The 16,756-nt window shown below is 45.3% G+C and overlaps 1 protein-coding gene across 3 annotated transcripts in view; it reads right to left on the bottom strand.

Moving 5' to 3' along the window:
- RAD17 (RAD17 checkpoint clamp loader component) overlaps positions 1-15,447 on the bottom strand; it is a 37,910-nt gene extending 22,463 nt beyond the window's left edge. Inside the window, exons 1-3 of one of the 3 annotated variants that reach the window (XM_060235773.1) lie at positions 15,336-15,447; positions 2,187-2,441; positions 1,168-1,251 (exon numbers count right to left, since the gene is read on the bottom strand). Coding sequence is in view for 2 of the 3 variants with exons in the window: in XM_060235771.1 (XP_060091754.1) it covers positions 1,168-1,251; positions 2,187-2,441; positions 15,340-15,420 (420 nt within the window). In the remaining variant the exon portion in view is untranslated. The remainder of the gene's footprint in view (positions 1-1,167; positions 1,252-2,186; positions 2,442-15,335) is intronic. The other 2 variants (XM_060235772.1, XM_060235771.1) reach the window with 2 other exon arrangements.
- Between the last annotated feature and the right edge of the window lie 1,309 nt (positions 15,448-16,756).

Below are 16,756 nucleotides of genomic sequence, written 5' to 3'. Positions count from 1 at the left end.
GGTACGAACTCGTTACCTGAGGACCAGGAGCTCCTTGCATCAAGCACACACCCAAGACTTCTGTCCTGTGAGCAGATAGTCATACATGCGACACTCAATGCAAAATACTGGAAAGCCCCCACCCCCTGCTGGCATTCTACCTTCATGATAGCTTTTTAAAAACATACATTCCTCTTTTAAACCCTGTTTATGTGGCTCCCTGCCTGGAGAGTCTGCTTACCTTATTGGGAACACAAGGAATCTGGGTTCCTAGTTCTTACATAGGTCCCCAGGCTAAGAGCCACAGGCCAAGAGCCCTTTACCTCTCGCCCTTTGGCTCACGCCTCTGGCAAGGTGCAGCTTAATAATGCAAAGAGGGTGGGGAACACAGTCACTCCTAATCAATCAGCAACAATCACCTTCACACGAACTCAGAAGTTTTCAGCAACTCCCCCAGCTGCTAAGCCACAAACCTCACCCTTGTAGCACTTCTCTGCTACAAAGAGCTCTCTGCAAAGAGCTCTATCCCAGAGCTCTCTGCTGCCTGTGTTACTACAGTAATTGGTCTATGCAAGCGACCTTTTGTTTTCTGGTTCCATCCCAAGAGGGAATTCCTTATCTTTGCATTAGAAAAAAGCAAATGCAGAAAAGCATGTCCAGCTGTTTAAGGGTGGGCAGGGAGAAAAGCCATTAAACAATGAATTTTTCTCAGTACCACCTTAGACAACATGAAGTTCATATTAGTTTTGTTTTTAGTATATGTGTTCCATTCTCTTCTATCAATTCTTAGCAGATCACTGTGTTATATTTATAAACTGGGTATAGCACTATTGTCCTATGCAAAAATAACGCTGATCTACTTTTCCATCATGTCTATAAATTTGAATGGTTTTCTTCCATTTCATTCTATCTGAAGAAGTGTTTATGCACACAAAAGCTTGTTCCTTGAATAAAACTGTTGTTTTTAAAGGTGCTACTGTATTCTAACTTTATTCTGCTACAAAATTAAAATATCCTACAGAATTCTGCTATTCTCATGACTCATTTCGTCCAAACTTTTTAAGAATAATTATTTATTCAAATATATTGTTTTATTTTAACAGATGGGAATCCATGGCCCGTAAGTTATAAAAAATAGAGAGCCTTCAAAATGAACATTGGAAGGTTTAAAGATAAATCAGATGCTACCTGCTTGGTCTGCCTTTGAAATACTTGAGCTTTTAACCATACTTCAACTTCTTCAATTTTCTTCTTGTGTACAGCAAGCTCATTCTAATAAAGAAGAAAAACATTAGAAGTATGCACATTTGATTATTAAAAGACATAATTGTATAGTTAAATATAATATGGAACTTTACAAAAGGCCCTGAATTTTTTAAATAAATAGATGTTTTCAATTCATAATGAGATTCAGGGTTCCTAACCTATGTGGAACAGTTTAGACTGGATTCTAGCAATTTGAGATTCACCCAGATCACCTGACACTGATCGAGGCCCAGAAGAACCCCAGTTTGTGACCATTTTCAGCAAAGTCCAGGATATGAAGCCAATTGTAGCCTTTAAACTACAAACTGTACCGTCCTGACTTTTCTTGGTAGAAGGGAGGACCATGGTTGCAGGCTCACATCTACAGCAATTAATATCACTGCTATGATCACAGCACAGCAATCTGATCTGGACTCAAACCTAGAATTTGGGTTAATTGTTCAAGAATTCCAAGTAATACCCAGGAAAATAATCCAATTAGTCCTGAACATTTATGGTGCAGACTTTGTGTGAATAATTTGCACCTGTCTAACACTAATAAAGGGCTTCATAAAATGCCTTCATCAGTAAATAAACTAAGTAATGGTCTTATCTATGATTTAAGCCTCTAAACTATCAGAAACTACTAAATTGCAAGTGAGGGTAACCATTTTATTTCACTGTAGGTTGTGATGTTTTAGTAACAAATTAATAAAGCAGCTTAATGCAAAACATTCCAAATATCTGCATTCCAACAATAGGAATAATATTTTGAATCCATTCTAATTTATTTCAATTCCATTTTTCCATCCTGATCTCTTAAATCATGACACAAAACACAACATTTTCTTCTTACCAGTAAGATATCTTTACAATATTCTTCATAAGCTGGGAGTTTTGTTGCCACTTCAGTAAGTAACTTTTAATTAGTATTATAAAGGGAATTAGAAACTGAATTTCACCTGAGTTTTTGGTTTGTATTTATCCACCCATGGTTCAATTTCTTTGCAATTCTGTCTTGGAATGTGATCTCTCTCATCTCTAGAAGAAGATTTCTCTTTTCTTCTCCCACTCTTGCCGCTTTCCAGGCGAGAAAAATGCTCTTTTTTTTTCTGATGGAGATTAGTTTCTGTGGGCGTCTTCTTGGGAAGGATACTAGATGAGGAATTTGTACTCTTGCAGAAATCAGTGAAAGATGGCTCCACCCAGTCAACCACCTGAAAAATGCAAGCATTATTTCACTGCTCATCTTAGTGAAGAAGAAGAATAATTCAGATTCATACCCTGCCCTTCTGTCTGAATCAGAGCCTCAGAGTGCCTTACAATCTCCTATATCTTCCTCCCCCACAATAGATAATCTGTGAGGTGGGTGGGGCTGAGAGAGCTCTCACAAAAGCTGCCCTTTCAAGGACAACTCTTGCGAAAGCCATGGCTAACCCAAGGCCATTCCAGCAGCTGCAAATGGAGAAGTGGGGAATCAAACCCGGTTCTCCCAGATAAGAGTCCGCACGCTTAACCACTACATCAAACTGGCTCTCCTCCACAACAATAATAAAAAAGGTTCGTGGGGGGGCATGGCATCACGGGCTTAGGAGATGGACGCCTGAAAGCGAAGCTCCGCGTTTGCCTCCTGTAATCCTAACCACCACAGTGCCCAGCGTCATCTGCTACGCTGATTTTTACTTGCAAATAGCATGGGAACGTCTGAAGGCCAAAAGGCAAAGGCAAAGGCAAAAAGAAACCAAAAAGGCTCCGTGAAGGACTATTTTCCAAAAGGACCCAGATCTAAGGCCCTGAGAGCGGCATCCAATTCATCTGAGAAAATGGCGTCAGGAGGAGGGAAAACTGTGTCAGATGAACTTGCTGCTTTTCGATCAGAAGTAATGAAAGCTTTTAAAAATTTGGAAACTAATATGACTGATAAAATATCTGCAATGATACAGCCACTTTCTGCCCAACTGGTAGTTTTTCAAGCTTCTCTAGAAAAAGTGGCGGAGACGGCCGACTCTGCTTTTAATATGTCTCAAGACGATACACAATATTTTTACAAGCGTGAAGAATGGGCTACAGATACAAATCATCATGCTTGAAAACCAGTTAAAAGTGGGGAACGTTAAAATTCACAGACTCCCTGAGAACTCAGCTTCTCCTAATGACTTGAAAGGACTTATTAATGAATGGCTATCAAAAGAGCTGGGCTTCTCCAAGTTAGAACTGGGTACTTTAGAAGCTGCTTATAGAATCGGCCCCATCCATAGGCAGAAGACTTCTAGTCCACTTTTCAACCGTGAGACATTCTAGTCCACTTTTCAACCGTTTCCACTAAAGCCAAGCTTCTACGCAAGGCTTCTACGCAAATTTTGCAAGATTTGTCAGCTGAAATTCTGCAGAGACTTAGGACTATGAAACCAATTATTGAGATTCTGAATAAGGAGAACATTCAGTATCGCTGGATTGCTTTTTATAAATTGCAAGTCATAATTCAAGATCAAACATTTATGGCTTGGGATCTGGAATCGGCTTGCTACATGACTTGAAACTTGAAACTCCACGTTCCTGATGAACTGTTGGAAGCAGCCTCCCAGGAACACCCACTGTCTTTCAACACTAGATGGCGACGTGTCCCTATGAATAGACCTATTCGTCCTGCAATTCCTAGCAGTTGAACTGTTGAATCTGTTTTCTTGTCAGATAAAGACTCTTCCTCTTCAAACATTATGCAACGGTAGAGTTATGAATGTACTTTTGCTGGCTTGTTTGGGTATATATGTTTCAAGTTTGTTCTCTGGTATGCTTAAACTGAGTGATTATGACAGCAAATTCTCTTGGTGTACCTTGTACGTTATGTCTGTGTTGTGTATATTGAGGCTAGAAATGTATGGTATTAACTATGTAATATAAGTCAAATGAATATGTTGTCTGATGCTGTAGGAATGACTGTTGGAGGTGTGGTTTTGAATGAGAAATGTATGATGTGGGGTGTGAAAGAGTGGTTATGATATATTATTTTATCTGGAGATACAATGAAATTTTGGATTGTTTATTCATTTATCTGATATGGCTGGTTGAGACTGAGTGATTGGTACTCTGATTTACTTCTGGAAGAATGTGTGTCTGGGTGTGTGTCGAACTCTCTTTTAACTTTTATGAAATCTTTGGAATTAATGTTATGTGGTGTGAAAAAATGGTTAGGAGATAATGTTTTGTCTGGAAATATAATGAAATTTATGATTGCTTATTTATTTGTCTGGTATGCATGCTAGAGAGAGAGTGTTTGGGATGCTGGTAATTTGTTTTAAACCTGTAAGAATAGGAGTTTGGATGTGTGATGAATTTTCTTTTCAGCTTGTATGAAATCTCTGGAAATTTTGAGGTGGGTGGGTATGGTTATGCCAATAAACTCAGTTGGGGTTAGAAATTTCTTGTGGAAATATATAGGCTTGTTGAAACTCAGGCTGTTGTATGGATGTTTGTGACCAACTATGTTAGCAATGGGAGGTTGGTTGTGTGATTCTTGCTTCTTCATGTAAGGAAATGTTCTATAATTGGAAAAGGTTTTATATGAAAGGTCCACACGGCTAAAGGAAGGGGGGGATGGCAGTTTAAAATTTATGCATATTTTTCTTTAAAATGTGTAAAAGCTGGGCTGTTAAAAATAACATCTGTATTAATTGTATATTGTGGTATGGGAGGGAGGGGAAACGGAGACTTTCGGATTTTCTTATAGCTCCATTTTGCTGTTTGAGTCGAGCACATTCCACAGAACAATCAGCACAGTCAACAACCATCTTCCTTATCTTCACACCCCTTCCAACCCTCCCAGCAATTAACACAGAACAATGGTCACATTCAACAGCCAGTTTCCTTATCACTACCCTTCCAGGAAGCTCCACCAAACAATGGGCACATCCACAAACCAATTGCCCTTTAATCACACCCTCTCCAGCCTAGAAATAGCAGCTCTCCAGCAGCCTTGGCCCCACTCAATGCACAGCAGCCAAGAAGGTCAGAGCGCCTGCTCCGGCTGCAACGCCACTGAGGATGTTCTCCGCAGCTGAGAACGAAACGTCTGGAAGAAAAATTTTCTCCAGTAGAACACAGCACTTGAGCCCGAAAGATTCTACAAACCCTAATGAAGTCTTTATATTTTTATAGTTCAAATTTAAATATACCTGTGTACATTGACTTTTGGCTTTTCTTATAGCTTTGTTCTTATAACTTTGTTGTTAATTTTTAAGTGGAGCTTCTTGAAGTGAGTCTTTACTTTTTTGTATGCTCAATTACATACATACTCACAAATATTGACTGTTGTTTTCCCTATCTGGGGTTAGCAAAAAGTGTTGATGTTTTTCGTGGTTGGTGGCTTTTCATGTTAAGCCACTGGAATTGGTTCTTACTTGTTCAAGTTATGGGCAGTGTGTCACGGCTGGGGCCGGGTCAGGCAAAGTCCAGAGGCAGTCCGAGGTCTGTAGCCAGTAAGCAGGAGGGTCCGAGGCGCCAAATCCGAATCACTGTAGAAGTATCGCAGGTCTGAGGTCCAGAAGCCGAGGTCAGGGAGTCCAGAAGTCCAAAGCCAAAGTCAGGGAGTCAGGAACCAAAGTCAAGCCGGAGTGGATGCTAGAATGTCAGGGAGATGACTAGTTGCTTCCACAAAGCTTCCTCCCAAAGCCCACAGCTATATAGCCCTCTGCTGGCTGTTGCCCGTTTGGGCTAATTGCTGGCTCAGGGAGGCAGCCAGGATCCTGTTACCACTCAAGCATCCTTGCTCTTAGAAGGGCCAGAATCCTCTCAGAACTCAGGGCTCAGGGAGCGTCTTGCTTGTGAGCGTGCCGCCCTCCTCCGATCCCTGAGGTCCTGCCGGAGGCGGTCACGCACACGAGCCACCCGAGAGGGCGAGGCAGGGGGGCTAGGATCTTCTCCAGCAGGAGGCAGGGGCACTGGTGCAGGTGGCAGGGGCACAGTTTCCTCATCAGACTCAACTTCCTCTGAAGGGTCCCCAGCACCCATGACACTATCCCCCCCCCCAGGGCCCCCCTCCGTCGAGGGACCTGGAAGGTCGGGGTGGTCGTTGTGGAACTGGTGCACCAAGTCCGGGGCATGAAGATTGTCCTCGGGCTCCCAAGACCGGTCTTCTGGGCCGTATCCCTCCCAGTCCACCAGGTACTGGAGGCCTCCACGATGGTACCGGGAGTCCAGGATCTGGCGCACCTCATATTCTTCCTCGTCATCCACCAACACTGGTGGTGGCGGCGGTGGGGAAGGAGTCCGAGCTGGGTCAGGGGGTGCAGCCGGAACTAGGAGGGAGCGATGAAACACGGGGTGAATGCGGAGGTGGGGTGGCAACTGGAGCCTGAAGGCGACGGGGTTTATTTGTTCAACGACGGGGTAGGGTCCAATGAACCGTGCATCCAGCTTGTGAGACCGACCAGGCCGGCGCAGGTAGCGAGTTGAGAGCCACACCTGATCCCCCGGCTGCACTGGAGGGCCTTCTTGCCTCTTTCGGTCCGCAGCCCGTTTATATGCCTCCTTGGCTTGCTGTAGCTGCTCTCGGAGCAAGTCTTGGCTGGCACGGAGTTCTTGCAGGTAGGCATCGACGGCGGGGACATTCGTGGGTGGTAGGATCGCTGGGAAGAACCGAGGGTGGTACCCGTAGGTTGCAGCAAACGGGGTCATTTGGGTGGATGAATGGACCGCGTTGTTGTATGCAAACTCCGCTAGGGGCAATAGAGTGGTCCAGTCATCCTGCTGGTAACAGGTGTAACAGCGGAGATATTGCTCTAGCGTGGCATTGGTGCGCTCTGTCTGGCCATCTGTCTGTGGGTGGTAGGCCGAGGACAGGTGCACTCGAGTACCCAGGCTGGAATGGAGGGCTTGCCAGAACCGAGAGGAGAACTGAGGGCCCCGATCGGAGATCAGATGGGCTGGGAGTCCATGCAGACGAAAGATGTGTTGCAGGTAAAGCTGGGCCGTCTCCTGAGCTGTGGGGAGTTTCGGGCACGGAACAAAGTGGGCCATCTTGGTAAATAGGTCGACGACCACCCAGATACAAGTCTGACCCTTGGAGCGTGGAAGTTCCGTGATGAAGTCCATCGAGATGGTATCCCAGGGTCCTGAAGATGTGGGCAAGGGCTGCAGCAACCCTGAGGGTTTGGCTGGGATGTCTTTGGCCCGTCGGCAGACGTCACAGGAGCTGACATAGCGGGCAACATCAGCGCGAACTCGTGGCCACCAGAATTCCCTTGTCAGCAAGTGGGTGGTCTTATGCTGTCCAAAGTGCCCGGCGGGTAACGAGTCGTGGGTCAGGCGTAGCACTTCTGCCCGCAAGGGCCCGGGCGGCACATAGAGGCGTTCGCGGTGTAGCAAGAGGCCGCCTCGAGTCGTGAACTCCCCTGTTGGGTCATCTTGGAGAGCCTGGAGGTGTTGCTGGACCCAGGGATCATTGGCCTGGCTAGCCCGAATGTCCTCCACGAGTGCTGGTGAAGTGGAGGTGGCTGCAAATACTGAGGGCGGCAGGATTGGAGCAGCGGGCGCGGTCTCAGTTGAGGCAGGGGCGTATTCCGGTTTCCGGGAGAGCGCGTCTGCTTTCCGGTTCTGGGTATGGGGGATGTAGGAGATCCGGAAGTCGAAGCGAGAGAAGAATAGGGACCACCGGATCTGGCGCTGGTTGAGACGGCGGGTGGTCTGGAGGTGTTCCAAGTTCCGGTGATCGGTGAGCACTTGAACAGGGTGGCGAGCCCCTTCGAGGTAATGTCGCCAAACCTCAAACGCCGCCTTGATCGCGAGCAACTCCCTCTCCCAGATGGTATAGTTCCTCTCTGCAGCAGTGAGCTGCCGCGAGTAATAGGCGCAGGGCTGCAGTGGCTGGGACGGCTCCTCGCGCTGGGACAGGACTGCTCCCAGGGCCACGTTGGAGGCATCAGCTTCCACCGTAAAGGGAAGCTGGGGGTCGGGGTATCTCAGGAGTGGCCCGGTGGCAAAGCGAGTCTTCAGGGTGGAGAAGGCGTTATCGGCCTCTGGGGACCAGTGGAAGGGTTCTTTGGGGCGGAGTAGTTGAGTCAGGGGTGTGGTCAGGGATGCGTAGGCCGGGATGAATTGCCGATAGTAGTTGGCAAAACCGAGGAACCGCTGCAGGTCTTTGCGATTCTGAGGAGCCTGCCAGGTCAGGACCGCTTCTACTTTTTTCGGGTCCATGAGGATCCCCTGCGGTGACACAATGTGCCCAAGGAACTCGACGGAGCGCAGGTCGAAGTCGCACTTCTCCAGCTTGGCGTAGAGACCATGGGCTCGTAGGCGCTGCAGGACCTGGCGGACGTGCTCGGCGTGCTGGGCAGGATTGCGGGAGTAAATTAGGATGTCATCCAGGTATATGATCACGAAGCGGTCGAGCAGGTCCCGGAATATGTCATTCATGAACCTCTGGAAGACAGCGGGGGCATTGGTCAGTCCGAAGGGCATTACCAGGTGCTCGTACTGCCCGTATCGGGTCCCAAACGCGGTCTTCCATTCGTCTCCGGGCCGTATGCGCACCAAATTGTACGCTCCACGGAGGTCCAGCTTGGTGTAGATTTGGGCCCCCTTTAGGCGATCCAAGAGTTCAGGGATCAGTGGTAGAGGGTACCGGTTGCGGATGGTGATCTTGTTCAGGGCCCGGTAGTCATTGCACAGCCGGAGCTCCCCACTTTTCTTCTTCACGAAGAGCACTGGAGCAGATAGGGGAGAGGTTGAGGGTCGGATGAATCCGCGTTTCAGGTTCTTGTCCAGGAAGTCTCGCAGAGCTGCCAACTCCGGCTCCGACATTGGGTACAGACGCCCCACCGGGAGTGGTGCCCCAGGTACCAAATCAATGGCACAGTCGTAGGGCCGGTGAGGGGGAAGCTGATCAGCTCCTGTCTCTTCGAAGACATCAGCAAAGTCCACATACTTCTGAGGGAGCTGAGGACCACCACTCGGGATGCCAGCTGCTAGAGTGGTGGGAGGAGTCAGATGGGGGCATGGGTCTCGGAAGCGTAGTTCCTGCTGGGCCCAGTCCACGATGGGGTTGTGCAGCTTCAGCCAGGAAAGGCCTAGAATCAGCGGGAAGCGAGGCATGCGGGCGACATCAAACCGCAGCTGTTCTTGGTGCTGCTGGACGTGGAAGGTGATGGGACAGGTCTCCTGGGTGACGGGGCCAGAACGGAGGAGGCGCCCGTCAATAGCCTCCACCAGCGACGGAATCCCTTTTGTCTGCACAGGGATCTGGTGCTGCTTCACAAAGGCGGCATCTATAAAGCAGTGGGCCGCTCCCGAGTCCAGCATGGCATACACGAACAGCCAGCGTTCGTCAGGCAGACGGAGTTTGACTGGTAGCAGGAATGGCCCTGGGGTATCAGCCCGCTGTTCGGAGGACCCAGCTAGTCGCCCCAGGCTGGGGGGTCCACTTACGCCTGGGGCTGCCCTTTTGGCAGCGGTGGCAGCGAAGGTCCAGGTATCCGATGCTTAGCAGGGCAGCCAGAGGCATAGTGGCCTGCCGTGCCGCAGTAGAGGCACAGATTCTGCGTGCGGCGTCTGGTCTTTTCCTCTGGGGTCAGGCGGGGTCGAGCAGCTCCAAGCTGCATAGGCTCATCCTTGGTGCTGGTACTAGCTGGGGACGGGCGAGGAGCCAGGTAGCACGGCGCAGGGAGCTGGCGCCCTCTGGTCTTGGCTTGGCGGCGACTTTCCAGGCGGCCATCGATGCGGAGGCAGAGGGTGATAAGTTCTTGGAGCGTGGGTGGCTGCTCCACCCTGGCCAGTTCATCCAGGACCTCCTCTGCCAACCCCTCAGTAAACTGGTCCATCTGGGCAGCCTCATTCCACGCCAAGTCCTGGGTCAGGAGCTTGAATTCAGTGGCATATTGAGCCACCGAGGAGTTGCCTTGTTTCAGTGCCCTGATCTTCCGGTTGGCTGTGGCTGCTTGGACTGGGTTTGAGAAAGCAGCAGACAGGTGGGCCTCAAACCCCTGGTAATCAGTCAGTAGGGGAGAGGACGCGACCAGTAAGGGTGTGGCCCATTTGGCCGCCTGCCCCTTTAACAGACTGATGACGAAACACACCTTGGTTTTGTCATTGAGGAAGTCCCGTGCTCTCAGTTCAAAGTACAGCCGACACTGTGCTAGGAAGGCAGGAAATTCTTCCACGGCACCCCCAAATCTGTCAGGTGGGGGAACTGGGCACTTGGCTGGAGCACTGGCCGCAGGTTGTTGCTGCAAGTGCACTACTGCCTGTGTTAGCTGCTGTACCTGGGCTTGGAGCGCAGCCAGTAGTTCTGTGGTTTCACTTGCTTCAGCATCCATCCTGTGGAGTGGGTGTTTGTCGGTGGAAGCAATCTGTCACGGCTGGGGCCGGGTCAGGCAAAGTCCAGAGGCAGTCCGAGGTCTGTAGCCAGTAAGCAGGAGGGTCCGAGGCGCCAAATCCGAATCACTGTAGAAGTATCGCAGGTCTGAGGTCCAGAAGCCGAGGTCAGGGAGTCCAGAAGTCCAAAGCCAAAGTCAGGGAGTCAGGAACCAAAGTCAAGCCGGAGTGGATGCTAGAATGTCAGGGAGATGACTAGTTGCTTCCACAAAGCTTCCTCCCAAAGCCCACAGCTATATAGCCCTCTGCTGGCTGTTGCCCGTTTGGGCTAATTGCTGGCTCAGGGAGGCAGCCAGGATCCTGTTACCACTCAAGCATCCTTGCTCTTAGAAGGGCCAGAATCCTCTCAGAACTCAGGGCTCAGGGAGCGTCTTGCTTGTGAGCGTGCCGCCCTCCTCCGATCCCTGAGGTCCTGCCGGAGGCGGTCACGCACACGAGCCACCCGAGAGGGCGAGGCAGGGGGGCTAGGATCTTCTCCAGCAGGAGGCAGGGGCACTGGTGCAGGTGGCAGGGGCACAGTTTCCTCATCAGACTCAACTTCCTCTGAAGGGTCCCCAGCACCCATGACACAGTGTGAGTTTATGGCAACATTTTGGAATATTTATGGGGGTGCTTCTTAATTCTTACATGTGCATTTTTTATTTTTTTTGCTGGCAGAAAGGGCTTACGTGGCAAGTCCTTCATGGACTTTTCAACTACTTCGAAGGTCATGCGTTATTTAAAAGGCATATTTTTGGCAGCCAACATGAGGCTACTGAATTCTTACTGTGTAAGAGTTATGATTTGTGATATTCTTATTGTTCTCCTTTTAAATGGCCGAGTGTCAATTGAAATTTCTATCTTTGAACTGCAATGGTTTAAATAATTTAATTTTTAAAAGTGCTTTGCTTCTGCCATCTCTCGTCAAAAACCGGATGTAGTTTTTTTGCAAGAAACGCATCTCAAGAATAATCATTTTAATGTTTTTCAATTAAATTTTTTTGTTTACCAAATTCAGGCTCCGGGGTCTTCTAAAGCACGAGGAGTGGCTATTTTGATTAGCAAATCAGTTTGTTTTGTTTTAGAAAATACGCTGATTGACCCAAGCGGACATTATGTTTTTGTCAATGGGATTTTTAATGGACATCAATATACAATGGCGTCAGTATATACGCCCAATGAGGGTCAGATCGTGTTTCTAGAGGATACTTTTTCAAAACTGAGGAACTTTCATACTGGTCCTATTATTTTGGGAGGGGATCTCAACTACGTAATTAATCCTTCTCTTGACAGATCTCACCAGGTAAATCTTGTTCCCTACCCTCTCCAGGTAAATCTTGTTCTCAGCCCCAGGGATTGATGTCTCATAACACTTTATATGATATTTTGCAATCTTACAATCTTTGTGATATATGGAGACTCAAGCACCAAACAAAGAGAGATTATGCCTTTTTTTCCTCTAGGCACCAGACTTATTCTAGGATTGATTTTCTTCTAGTTTCTGATTCCATTTCTAACTTTTTTCTCAAGTAGACATTGGTCCTATGATCTGGTCTGATCATGCTTGAGTGGAAGGAGGTTTGAACATAATGGGCCAAAATTCGACTTCATTTGCTTGGAGACAAATAACTTCTCCCAATGAAATCTGTTACTGATTCTATTGAAGCAGATATTAAGGAATTTTTTCAATTTAATTTGGAGTGTGGGGTTCCCCAACATACTGTTTGGGACTCCTTCAAGGCTGTTATTTGGGGCAGGTTCATGGCTATTGCCTCTTCATATAGAAAAGAAAAAGAGAGAATTAGATCTGAGTTGCTGTCCAACATCAAAAAGTTGGAAGTTCGGAAGTAAAAAAGTATACTCAAATCTTCTTATAGAATGGAAAAAATTAGATTCGTTAGAGGTCTCCAAGATTCAGAAACAAATAGCATTTGTCAAACAAAAGTACTGGTTCCGAACCCCTCAATTTCTCAAACTTCTTGCATGGAAAGTAAAAAAGAGATTAACCTCAATGACGGTCCCTTCTATTCGGACTATATCTGGCTCCTTGAAATATTCAGCTAAAGACATTGTGGGTGTCTTTAAACAATATTATTGTTTTATATTTGTCTCAGCATCCCTCACCTGAACTTATTAAATCTTTTTTAGATACTCACTCCAATCTCACTCCTATCTTAAACCGCTTTCTTCAGCAATTTAATCCTTCTTGGAGCAACCATTCACGGCACTTGAAATTCAAGAGACCATTAAATAATTAAAACCCAACAAATCGCCTGGCAGAGATGGATTTATTCCTGAGTTTTATGAATTTTTTAGCACTTTGTTGGCCCCTACTCTAGCTGATTTTTGTAATCAATTTGTAACTTCGAATAATTTTTCTGCCACTTGGTCTCAAGCAAAAATTATAGTTCTCCCTAAGAAAGGCAAAGACTTGTTGGAACCTAGTTCCTATAGGCCTATTTCGCTTCTCAACTGCGATTATAAAATCTTTACAGCGGCTATAGTTTCACGTCTTAATACCTTTATTGGGACTTACATTCACTCTGACCAATCTGGGTTTATCCTGAACCGTGAACTAACTGATAATACCAGAAAGGTTCTCAATATTATACAATATTGTAGGAAATTCAATGTAGACTCTTCTTTTATTTTATCCTTTGATTCTGTTGAAGCCCCTTACCTTATCAAACTGTTGGAAAAGATGGAATTTGGTCCGGTATTTATCAAAATTATTCGCGCTTTATACCACTCCCTGTCTGCTATTATTCATGTCAACAATTTAGATTCAGAAGAATTTCAGTTATCCTGTGACACCAGGCAAGGCTGTCCCCTTTCCCCCCTCCTTTTTGCTCTGGCAATTGAGCCTCTTGTCAATGCTCTCCGTAACATTCCTGAATTTGTGGGGGTACATATAATAACCAGCATATTAAACTTTCTTTGTTTGCAGATGACTTGATACTTTTTGTAACCAATCCTGATTCTTCACTAACGGCTATAGCAAATTTACTATCTTTGTTTGCTTCTATTTCTGGGCTTAAATCTAATTCATCTAAGTCCATCTTATATCCCATGGTAATATCTAACACTGTTCGAGACTTTATTTATTCTAATTATCATTTTAAGAAGATTGATAAGTTTTGGACATATTTAGAGGTGAATATTCCCATAAACTTGAGTGATATTTTTTAAAATCAATCACCATCTTTTAAATAATGATATAATTAGCTTGCAAAAGAATAGGAAGTCTTCTTTTATTCCTTGGAATGAGAAAATTCAAATTATTAAATCCTTCATTTTTCCGAAATTTTTATTTTTATTTAGAGCTATTCCTAGCTCATTCCTGATTACTCAAAAAATTCTGTTCCAGTAGTATTTGATGCTCAAAAGGTTGCACTATATTTTGCCGCATACTTCTTCCTTATGCTGGAAGAATTGTGGGGGAGATGATTTGTTTATACACTGCTGGTGGTCCTGTCCAATGGTCATGTCTGTGAGCCGCCCTGAGCCCGCCTTTGGCGGGGGAGGGCGGGATATAAGAATAAAACTTACTTACTTACTTACTAAAATCATTTTGGTCTCGAATTTTGGAAAGGATTAAGGATATCACAGGTTACACTCTCCCTGTCAAAATGGACATCACAGGTTACACTCTCCCTGTCACTACACCAAACATGTGCCCTGCACTAAGCCCACCAGCTGCCCTCTATCTGTCCTGTTGACACTATGATCCAAATGACAGGCACTTGCAGATTAAATGTATTCTATGTAGTGCTGCCTTTGAAGATACTTCAGCCGCTTCAAGAAGTACCTAATGTGACAGCCAGACTGCTGGCTGAGTCCCCCTGATGTTATATGTGCATAACATCAATACTTCAGCACCTGCACTGGCTTCTAGTCACCATATTAAAAGAGCTGGTTTTGATCTAAAAGCCCTAAATGGTTTGGGACCATCCTGCCTACAGGACTGTCACTCTGAGTATGATCCTCCTTGCTTCCTCATCATCAAAGAGCCTTCTACAGATTCCTGGCCCACAAGTTGCTCACTTGTCAACCACCAGGGCAAGAGTATTTTCAGTGGTTGCCCCTTTCTGGATTTTCTGTGGAATCAGCTCCCTGGGGAAGTCCAGGCCCAGTGGGATCTTCTAGATTTCCATAGGGCATGTGAGGCTGCTTTGTTCTGCATGGCCTTTGGTTAATGTTACAAACTGGAGTGGAGGCCAGTTGTTTTAATTCTCCAAGAAACTTGTTGTTAAATTGATGTTTTGATTGTTCTATTCATTTCATTTCTATATATTTGTATTGTATTTGTATTTATTGTATTTTATAATGTAAACAACCCTGAGTCCCCTGTGGGAAAAGGGTGTGGGGTACAAATTAAATAAATAAATGTATGAAACCGTTTATGAACATTTAGAACAAAAGCATTCTTCAGTCCCTTGATAATTCAATATATTCATTTAGCATGAAGTCACACCATATTCAACCAAACTTATTTCCCATAAGTAGGCTCAGTATGCAATACTATAGAACTCTAATGTCAATAGCCTCAAATCAGTTGGGCAAGACTGACCATTTTATCCTACCTTTACAAAATGCAGGTTGAGTGATGTTTACAAGTCACAGCTCAGCAGCCAGTGAAGTACTGTTCATTCAGTCCCACAAGGTCACAATCTTCTATAGAAGCATAAGAGGCATGAACCCTGTCCACTCATGGACATCTGTACGCAGAAGAGTCACACCCAAAGACCATTATTAATATATATCACCCACTTTAACTGAAGCTACCTTTCTTTTGGAAGTTTTCTTTGACATCATCAATCTTTGTAGTTTCCATCCGAAGCATATCACCATTGATCTTTTAAAGAAAAAAAACAAGAAAATACTTTTGTAAATAAACTTCACAGGATTAAATCAACTTGAACAGATTTGCACATAGTTACTGAGGAACTAACTCCTTACTCCCTGTTCCATTAGCTGATACCATTCTTTCCCCACAATGAAGCAAGTTTTATTTCTTCTTCTAACCTTAAAAATGGTATTTTATGTTGAGGAGAGAGATTATTCCACCTGTGTAGTTCCACAATAATAATAAAGTGCTGCCAAGTCACAACTGACTTATAGTTATCCCTTCATGAAGTTTTCAAGGCTTGAAACAAGCAGGGGTAGTTTGCTGTTGCCTTCCTCTGTACAGCAAATCTATTCTTCCTTGATGGCCCCCCCAATCAAAATACTAACCATGGACAGCTCTCCACCAAACAATGGTAACCTTACAAACTTAGCTTGTTATTCCTATTTGCATCTGTTAAAACATCTTCATTATGTTGCATGCTAATTTGCTGTTCAACCTCTGCATTATATTTATGGACTGGTAAATTCCACTTAATTGATCTGAGAAAGTGTGCATGCACACGAAAGCTCACGCTTTGAATAAAATTTTGTTGATCTTAAAGGTGCCACTGGATTCAAAGTTAAGAGTATATTTCAATAATTTTATGGACAACAATATCTCATTTATTTATTTATTTACAAATTTATACCGCATCTTTCCACCCTCATGAGAGTCATTAAGGTGGCTAAAAGATTAAAAACGTATATCATAAAAACATCTTAAAAAAGGAGAAGAGATTGGATTTATACTCTGCCCTTCACTCTGAGTCTCAGAGCAGTTTACAAACTCCTTTCCCTTTCCCTCCCCCCCAACAAACACCCTGTGAGGTAGGTGGAGCTGAAGAGAGCTTTTCTATAACTGCTCTTGAGGGAACAGCTCTGCAAGAACTTGTGACTAACCCAAGGTCACACAAGCAACCGCATGTGGAGGAGAGGAGATTAGAATCAGAACACTTAATCACTACACAAAACTTAAAATAGTTTAATAACAATTTAAAACAAACAAAAACACAGAATTAAAACAAAAGCTAAAATATAAAAACTATTAAAACATAGGGCAGGAAAGAGGGATCACTGAGGGAATGCCAGATAAAACAAAAAAGTCTTCACCCATTGGCAAAAAACATCAACAGAAGTTGACAAACATGTCTCCCTGGATACCAAATTCCACTCCAGTCAACATCCTGGCTGCAGCATTCTGTACCAAGATGTTTCTGAGCACCTTTCAAGGGCAGCCTCACATAGAGTACATTGTAATAAACTAATCTAGATGAAATCAGGTCATGCATCACTTAGACTA

This window comes from Heteronotia binoei, chromosome 4 (assembly GCF_032191835.1).
Source record: "Heteronotia binoei isolate CCM8104 ecotype False Entrance Well chromosome 4, APGP_CSIRO_Hbin_v1, whole genome shotgun sequence".
Lineage (NCBI taxonomy): Eukaryota > Metazoa > Chordata > Lepidosauria > Squamata > Gekkonidae > Heteronotia > Heteronotia binoei.
This window is presented reverse-complemented; position numbering and strand designations above follow the sequence as displayed.